General features: G+C 35.5%; 1 protein-coding gene across 1 annotated transcript; it reads left to right on the forward strand.

Moving 5' to 3' along the window:
• The first annotated feature begins 36 nt into the window (after nucleotides 1-36).
• Nucleotides 37-9060, forward strand: LOC103582123 (zinc finger protein 883-like). Its single transcript, XM_008563804.1, is given in 5 exon segments — nucleotides 37-61; nucleotides 4502-4628; nucleotides 6590-8156; nucleotides 8433-8822; nucleotides 8824-9060. Coding segments are annotated over 4 exon segments (2085 nt in total). The 5' UTR covers nucleotides 37-61; nucleotides 4502-4594; the 3' UTR covers nucleotides 8918-9060.
• Nucleotides 9061-9925: the final 865 nt, after the last annotated feature.

Here is a 9925-nt window from a genome sequence, read left to right on the forward strand (position 1 = left end):
GGGAATTGAAATCCTCGACCTTGGCATTACAAGGCTGTGCTCTAACCAATTGAGATAACTGGTCAGCCCCATTTTCACTTTCACTTATTCAACTATTTTTACTTTTCTTAGTTTTACATTTTTTTCCTTTTTTTTAGCCCATGTATTAGAGTGTGTTGTTTAATCTCACTCTCTTTGGGGATCTTGTAGTCATTGCTCTGTTAGCGATTTCTAGTTTAATTCTTTTGNCCGCGCTTCCCAAGCGGCGCACCATCCAGTGCGCCACCGGGCCGGCCCGTGTTTCTAATACTTTGACTCTTATCAGTGGGATCATACAATACTTGTCATTTTGTAAGTGTCTTGTTTCACTTTGCATAATGTACTCAAGGTTCCATGTTATAGCAAATGTCAAGATTTCCTTTCTTCTTAAGATTAGATATTATTTCTTTGTATAGACCACATTTTATTTGTCCAATTTCTTTGTATGTATAGACCACATTTTATTTGTCCATTAATTCATGGCTGAACATTTGAGTTGCTTTCACCTTATTTCTTTGTATAGACCACATTTTATTTGTCCATTAATTCATGGCTGAACATTTGAGTTGCTTTCACCTCTTAACTCTGAGTAATGCTGCTGTGAGCACAGGTGTGGAAATATCTTTTTGGGATTCTGCTATTAATTATGTTGGGTATATTTGCAAAACTTGGATTTATGAATCCTATGGTAATTCTATTTTTAATTTTTTGAGAAGTCACTGTACTTTTTTAAAAAATAGGGGCTGAATCACTTTATATACTCACATAAAGCATACAAAGTTTCCAATTTTGCCAATACTTGTTATTTTCTATTAGGTGTGAAATGATACTTCATTGTGGTTTTTCACTTCTCTAGTGATTAATGATGTTAAGTGTCTTTTCATGAGCTTGTTAGACATTGGTATGTCATCTTTGTAGAAATGTCTGTTGAAGCCTTTTGCTTATTTTTTAATCAGATTATTTTGTTGTTTAGTTGTAGGTGTTTTTAAAATGTATTCTTGATGTTAATTTCTTATGAGGTAGATAATTTTTGACTTTTCTCTTTTTTGAGTTGCTAATGTGAATAGTATTGTGTTGTTTTAAATTTTACGTGGTCATTGCTGGGGTATAGAAAAGTGATTGACTTTTGTATATTAATGTTGTATCCTGCAACCTTGCTGTAATCAGTAATTAATTCCAGGAGGTTTTCTATTTACTTGCTAGGATATTTTATACAGATAACCATATCATCTGTAACTAACAACAATTTTATTTATTTATTTTCCAGTCTGTAAATCTTTTATTTCTTTGTGTTATTGCACTACCCAGTACTTTTAGTATGATGTTGAAGGAGTGATGAGGATACATTCTTGCTTTGTTTCTGATTATCTGGGAAAGCTTTGAGTTTCTCACCATTTAAGGGTAATGTTAGCTGCAGTTTCCTGTAGATAATCCTTATCAAGTTGTGATGTTCTTCTCTATTCCTAGTTTACTGAGAATTTTTATGATGAATCAGTGCTCTATTTTTTCAAATGCTGCTTCTGCATCTATGTGATTTTTTGTTTTTTCATGTTAGTGTTTTTGTTATCAGTTATGTTAATTGATGTTCATATGTTGAACCACCTTTGCTTACCTGGGATAAATACCCCTTGGTCATGATGCATAATTCTCTTTAGACATTGTTGGATTAGGCTTGCTCATATTTTATTGAGCTTATTTGCATGTATGTTCATGAGAGATAACAGTTTGTAGTTTTCTATTCTCATAATATCTTTGTCTGGTTTTGGTACTGAGGTAATGCTGTTCTCATACAATGAGCTGGGAAATACTTCATCTTCTATTCTCTGCAATAGATTGTAGGAAGGTGGTATATTTTCTTCCTTAAATGTTGGCTTCGGTTCTCCTGTGTACACATCTGGGCCAGGTGCTTTCTGTTTTGAACATTATTATTTTCTCAATTTTCATAAAAGATACAGGCCTATTCACATTGTGTATTTTTGTTTGTGTGAGTTTTGGTAAACTGTCCTTGAAGGAATTGGTCTGTTTCATGTAGGATGTCAAATGTGTGCAGAGTTGTTCATAGTATTTATTATTTGTTTAATGTCCACAGGATCTGTAGTGATGTGCTGTCATTCATTTCTCATATTAGTAATTTCTGTCTTGTGCTCTTATCTTTTTAGTTAGCCTGGCTATAGGCTTTTATTTTTTCTCCAGATTTTCATTTTCAATTTTATTTCTTTTCTAGTTTTTATTTTCTTCTGCTTCCTTTCAATGTAATTAGCTCTTTTTCCCCCTTTGTTTCCAAAGGCAGAAACATAGATTATTGATTTTAGATTTTTTTTAAAAAAAGTACACATTCAGTGTCATAAAAATTTGTGAGAACACTGTTATTTCTGTATCCTACAAAGTTTGGTGTCATTTTCTCTCTCTCTCTTTTTTTTTCTTCCAGTGGCTGTCCAGTATGGGAATTGAAATCCTCGACCTTGGCATTACAAGGCTGTGCTCTAACCAATTGAGATAACTGATCAGCCCCATTTTCACTTTCACTTATTCAACTATTTTTACTTTTCTTAGTTTTACATTTTTTTCCTTTTTTTAGCCCATGTATTAGAGTGTGTTGTTTAATCCCACTCTCTTTGGGGATCTTGTAGTCATTGCTCTGTTAGCGATTTCTAGTTTAATTCTTTTGTGGTCTGACAGCACATATTGTATGATTTCTATTATTGTAATTTTCCTAAAGTGTGTTATGTGAATCTGAATATGGTCTTCTTAGTGATTTTTTTTAATGTGAGTTTGAGAAGAATGTCTGTTCTGTTATTGTTGGAAGTACTTTATGTGAGTTTGAGAAGAATGTCTGTTCTGTTATTGTTGGAAGTACTTTGTAGATATCCATTATATCCAGATCATGTTACTGAGTTTAATTATGTCTTTTATGGCTTTCTGTCTGCTGAATTGGTTCATTTTTTGATAGAGGGTGTTGAAATCTCCAGTTTTGATGGTGGATTCTTCTATTTCTCCTTGAAGTTCTATTAGGTTTGGTGTCATGTAGTTTGATGATCTATTGTAAGGCACATACATATTAAGAAATGTCCTCTGGGAGAACTAACTCCTGTATTATGATGTAATGCCCCTTTTTCTTCCCCTCTATCCTGTGTTTAAAGATAAAGTGTTTCTGCAGATTCTGTACTTGTTCTTTTTTTACTTTCAACCTCAGGTTCATTCACTCTGATGTCTTCAGATAACATGGAAATTTTGATACTTTTCAAATCTTTGTTGTCAGCTTAACTTTCTCTCTTGAATGCTGGAATAATACATCCAATTGCCACTTGGACAATTCCACAGATATTTCAAGTGTTGTGTATTCAAGTCTGTTTCACTTTTGCTCTTTGTATTTTTGTCCCATTTTTCAAACTTTGTTTGCAGTTCCAGGACCTAACTAGCTGTACTTATGTAGATAGCCTGAGAGTAAAACTCTTCTTTTTAATTTCTGCACAGCAAATTACTATCATGTTCTGTTTCTGCTTTTTCATTCCTTGTTTCTTTTTTATAGTGTTGTCTCTCTTCTGTGTGCTTATTTCTCTATGTTGTAATGTAGTTGGTCTTCTGTCACCCTGTTTTCTTTTTCCTTCTGACTCTCTTTAAAAGCCTTTTCCATTCTCCTTGTAGTGGATGACTATTAAAATACAAATAAAGTTATGTACTTACAGGACCACATTATTTGCTCCATGTGGTTTAGAAAGTTGCAGTGTACAACCTGGTGTGGACACAAGCAATCCTTTGGCACATAGGAAGGAAATTTTGGAATGCCTTTTTAATGTACTTCTAATTCATAAGTTGTTAAAAAAAACAATTACATAAAATGTTTTACTGTTTGAAATAGGTCCCATATTTAAGTGAAGAATCATTCTATAATCAGTTGTTTCAATATTGCTTTTCCCTTATGCTGCCCAAGATCATTCACTCAGACATGGTGCTGTGTGTAGTTCCATTAATTTGGGGTGTGTTCTTTGTGTTCTTGTGACTGGACTTTTGCTGTTGCCTCATATTCATGAGACCATGCAGTTCACATGGAAGAGTTTAACATCTTTGGCATTTCAGTGAAGTGCAAACTGAATACAAAATAAAACTATATTTTCTATTTCTTTCTTATGCCAGTCTATATTGAACTTGTGTTTAAATTTGTTCATCTAACACAGTATTTCAGGTATGTATGTATGTATACTTATGCCTTCATGCCTGTTTATGCTCTCTTTGGAAGAGATAAATTTCATTAACACTTTTATCACTAGCAACAAGGATATTTCTTAAGGTATAAATTAATTGATAACTTATTACAGTGCCCAGATATTTGTCTTTTGATTTTTCTTCTTCCCATTCTGTGGAATACAACAAAGTGGCATCTTATATAAGATGCATACAGCACATGCACACACAGAGGTGTGAACTCCCAGGTTTCTGTTTTGTGACCCAGAAATGTTGACTTGAGAATAATGTGTCATTCCAGGACTTGGTATCATTTGAGGATGTGGCTGTGGACTTCACCTGGGAGGAGTGGCAGGACCTGAATGATGCTCAGAGAACTTTGTATAGAGATGTGATGCTGGAGACCTACAGCAACCTAATGTCACTGAGTGAGTAAAACTCCCCAATAACTTTCAGGAGAAACAGTTTCTTTTTTGTTCATAAATATAGGAATCATTTATAGGGTTTTATGCTGTTTTGGGAAGATTACATTTCTTGTAAAAGTGTGTTCTCTTTCTCATAAGGTTCAAATTGGTCTCTTTATCACACAACGTCTGAAGCTGAGCACTTGTCATTCTTCTGAGGATAAGACTTAGCAGTTTTACAATTACTTCCCATTAACAGAATACTTCATTAACAAAGCTGAGGTGATTGTCAACTTAGAAGAAGGAGCAGAGCCATGGACAATAGAATGCCCAAAGCAGATCCTGCAAGATTTGTCAGCACATATAGTGCAAAAGCCAAGAAAAGTAAAGCTCATTAGATATTGGCAGTGTTGAGCTGTTTCTAGCAATCTTTCCCGTAAGTCACAGATTTGAGGATGGCTCACCTGCAGTCCTGTATTACATAATGTCCAAGGTGGGGTGTCGCATGTACATTCCAATATTTTATTTGGCTGAATCTGTTTTGTATATCCCCCAAATCTATTTCCTAAATTTCTCTTCTTTGACATTTATTTTTCCTATTTGCTTTCTTAACATTTTCAGTTGTGCTTGTGTCTTCAGTTCTCATGTACATTTTTTATACTGTATCTGTTTGTTTTCTATTGTTTTTGACAGAATACCTGTAACTTATAAAGAAAAAAATCTTTTTCCTACAAGTCTGTTCTGGAGGCTCAGCATTCCAAGTTCAAGGGGTTGCATCTGGTGTAGGCCTTTGTTCTTGTGGGAACTCTTCACAGAATCCCAAAGTAGTGCAGCGTATCACATAGCAATTCACTGAGAATAGGAAAAGAGGTACAGCAGTGAGCCTTGTGCCACATCAAAAATCATGAATTTGAGGAGAACCCTGCATTGGATAATGAAAGGGGTTTCCATGATTTTGAAGGAAAACTGGAAGATTTTGGGTGCCAAGAGCATGTGAACTAAGGGTTCCATGTTGAGGGGATAAGATTGTTGATTGGGAGTGGTTTTCTGTTTTCTTCTTGGAAATTATTCAGAAAAAAAAACCAAAATGAGAAATGTGCAGGAGACTCATTTTATGAGAATAGAAGACCACCAAAACTTCACTACACAAAACAAATGATTTCACAAGAAATAAATTATCAAGTGGTGGTCCATGTACCAGAAATTGGGGATAGAGTGCAAGTTGATTTGAGAAGGAATCAGAAGAACATATTTCAAAGATGGTGGGAACAGCCTTGGATACAGAACCAAATATTTTAGAACAGAACTGGGTGTCTTGGGTGGAGAACTGTTGTTTCCTTTATTCTAATGGTTTATGAGAAGAAGAGGAAGTCAGGTTAAATGGAAAACTTGGAGGAAGCTATCTTTATCTAGGGTGGAGAAAAGGATATTTTATTCTTTGAAAAACTTCCATATTCCTGTAGCCATTTTCTAAGGAAGGAGTGTAAAGCATATAAACATAAATGCAAAATCCTTATCCTCAGCCTTGTTCCTGCATATGTGGTAAAAAGTGGCTTTCTGTACCTGAAAGTGGCTGATGATGGAAAATCTAGCCATCTTTTTTGTGAAATAATGAGAAAATAGCAGCAGGAGACACCATTGTTGTAAAAATGAAGCAGAGAAAATGGTGTAAATAAATGAAAGGTGCTTAGTTGAAAAGTACGTGTAGGCATAAAATAAAAATTCTTAACAAATATTTACTCATAAATTAAGATTTAAAAATGAACAGCAAAAGAAAGAAAAACATGATATAACATTAGAAAATAGTACAATATTACATTGTCAGTAAGAAAAAATTCCATAAACTCATGAAACCAACATCCGTTATTGATTTTTTAATAAAATCTTTTGTTACTAGGATTGGAAGGCAGTTCTGTACCTTTACTTGAGCAATCAATGAGATGTGCTTATGTGTGGTTCATTATGTTACTTTTTTCTCATTTCAGATGTCCAGATAGATGATGACCTCATGGAGAGGAAGCATGAAAGTCATAGTAGATGCTTGCAGCCAGTTGTAATCACCAACAGCAACACATCAGCTGAGGAGAGAGTTGTGTTAGGAAAATCCTTTTATTTGAACTCATATCATGTTTTAAATCAGATTATACATAATGGAAAGTATTCAGGAAAGGGAAATGAGTTTTACATATGTCAGAATGCTCTTCTTCCTAGAGAGCCTGATGAGATGCCTGCTGGAGAGAAATCTGATAATGATCATATAACTAGAAAATGGCCCAGACATCATGAGCATCTTAGTCAGCATCCCAATATTCAAACTGGGAAGCAGATTTTAGAATACAGTGGAAAAGGGAAATCCTCCAACACAGAGCCAATAATATTTACACATAAAAAGATTCATACGGATGAGACCACCTATAAGTATAACGAGTATGGGAAAGGTAAGTCACCTGTCATTGTCCAAGAAATAAATCAGGTAGAAAGGAAAACTCTTCAATGTGTTATATGTGGGAAAATGTTCTGTAAGAAGTCTGAACTCACTAAACATCAGATTACACACACAGGAGAGAAACACTATAAATATACTGAATGTGAGAAATCTTTTGCTAAGAAATTATACCTTACCTCACACCAGAGAACAGCTACACAGGAGAAGCTTTATGGTTGTAATGAACATGAGAAAAATTTTTGTCAGAAGTCAGACCTTACAGTGCATCAGGGAACTCACACAGGAGAAATGTATTATGGAAGCATTAGCTGTGGAAAAAGCTTCTGTGAGAATTCACTCCTCAGCCATTCTGAGAGAGTTCGCCCAGCTGAGAAACCATATGAATGTAGAGAATGTACAAAATTTTTCTACCATGTGTCAGCCCTCACCGTATATCAGAGAGTTCACACAAGTGAGAAACAACATAAAGAATATAAAAAAACATTTTACAGTAATAAATGTAAACCCTTTCTCCAGAAGTCACACTGCAACAGTCATCAGAGAACTCACACAGGTGAGAAACCATGTGAATGTAAGGAATGTGGAAAAGCTTTTAACCAAATGTCAAGCCTCAGCATTCATCCTAGAACTCACACAGGTGAGAAACCATATGAATGTAAAGAAAGCAGAAAATCTTTTAACCTAAAGTCAGATTTCAGCAGGCATGAGAGAATTCAAACACTTGAGAAACCATATGAATGTAGGGAATGTGGAAAAGCTTTTAACCAAAAGTTTTACTTAAGCATTCATCAGAGAACTCACACAGGTGAGAAACCATATGAATGTAAAGACTGTGGAAAAGCTTTTAGCCAAAAGTCAAGCCTCAGCATTCATCAGAGAACTCACACTGGTGAGAAACCATATGAATGTAAAGATTGTGGAAAAGCTTTTACCCACAAGTCATCCTTCAGCATTCATCAGAGAACTCACACAGGTGAGAAACCATATGAATGTAGAGAATGTGAAAAAACTTTTAAGCAAAAGTCACACCTCAGCATGCATCAGAGAACTCACACAGGTGAGAGACCATATGAATGTAAAGAATGCGGAAACGCTTTTAACCAGAAGTCACACCTGAGCAGGCATCAGAAAATTCATACAAGTGAAATACCAGATGTATGTGATGAACATATGAAATTTTTCTACCATGAGTCAGCCCTTGTATATCAGACAGTTCACACAAGTGAGAAATCACATAAAGAATATAAAAAAAATTTTTACAGTAATAAATGTGGTAAAACCTTTCTCCAAAAGTCACCCTGTAGCAGTCATCAGAGAATTCACACAGGTGAGAAACCATGTGAATTTAAGGAATGTGGAAAAACTTTTAACCAAAAGTCAAGCCTCACCATTCATCAGAGAACTCACACAGGTGAGAAACCATATGAATGTAAAGACTGCGGGAAAGCTTTTACCCACAAGTCAGGCATCAGAAAACATGAGAGAATTCACACAGGTGAGAAACCATATGAATGTAAAGAATGTGGAAAAGCTTTTAGCCAAAAGTCAAACCTCAGCATTCATCAGATAACTCACACAGGTGAGAAACCATATGAATGTGAAGAATGTGGAAAAGCTTTTAGCCAGAAGACAGGCCTCAGCAGGCATGAGGTAATTCATACAGGTGAGAAACCATATGAATGTAAAGACTGTGGAAAAGCTTTTACCCACAAGTCATCCTTCAGTAGGCATCAGAAAATGCATACATTTGAGAAGCCACATGAATGTAAAGACTGGACAAGCTTTTACCCACATGTCAGACATCAGGAAACAGAGAATTCACACAGGTCAGAAACCATATGAATGCAAAGAATGTGGAAAAGCTTAACCAAAAATCACACCTCAGCAGCCATCAAAGAATTTGCATAGATGGGAAAACATGTGAATGTAAGGAATGTGGGAAACAGTTTACTGGAACTCACTATAATAGACATGAACAAATTCACACATGGGAAAATCCTAATTCATGTAATGGCCATGGAAGAAGGTTTTGCCATAAATCACGTCACGTTTCATCAGAGAACTCACACCAAGAAGATGCCCTATAAATGCACAACTGTTCATTGGTATTGGAGGGTGGTTCCAGGAGCCTGTTGATGAAAACACTTGCAAATGATGATGCCCCTTCTATAAATGGTGTACTGTTTCAATATTACCTATGAGCTTTTTTCCATGTCCTTTACATGTTTAGTAGAATATGTTACTGAATACAGAAGAATTCCTTATAAATAGTTGTTATACTGTGTTGTTTTTAATTGTTAGAGTTTTTTTCTTTTTATTTTTATCGGTGGTTGAATCAGCAGATGTGCAACCCTCAGATATAGAAGGGGGGTCAGTAATTCTGAAAACGTCTTTTTTCAGCAGTTACAGGGCTGGCTACAGTTAGTGTATTGTTGGTTAGAGCATGATGCTGATAACACCATGGGTTCCTTGACTGGTCAGCCACGGGGGAAAAAGAAAGAAAGAAAAGTAAAGTAAAAAGAACTCACACTGCAGCAACCATGAAATAATTTACATGGGGGGAAATTCTGCATGGATGAGACTGGGTGTATATTTTCTAAAAACACCTTTTTTCTCTTGTACACATTCCTGCAATCTCAGCATCTAATTATTGTGTGTGGAACCATGTAATTTAGCTGTGTTCAGGGGAGTATGGATACAGGTTATAAACATTACTTCCAGGCCAGGCAATTCTAAAAGAAAAATGCCATTGTCCCTGATTTCTCATTCTTTGGGACTAAAGGGCAGATGACTCCTAGGGTAGAGTTAGGCCATAGGTGGGAAAAATTCACCCTAATTTAAGACAGACTGAAGAAATGATAGTTCTTTCCAACTC

The sequence above is a fragment of the Galeopterus variegatus genome, unplaced genomic scaffold, assembly GCF_000696425.1.
Source record: "Galeopterus variegatus unplaced genomic scaffold, G_variegatus-3.0.2 Scaffold14992, whole genome shotgun sequence".
Lineage (NCBI taxonomy): Eukaryota > Metazoa > Chordata > Mammalia > Dermoptera > Cynocephalidae > Galeopterus > Galeopterus variegatus.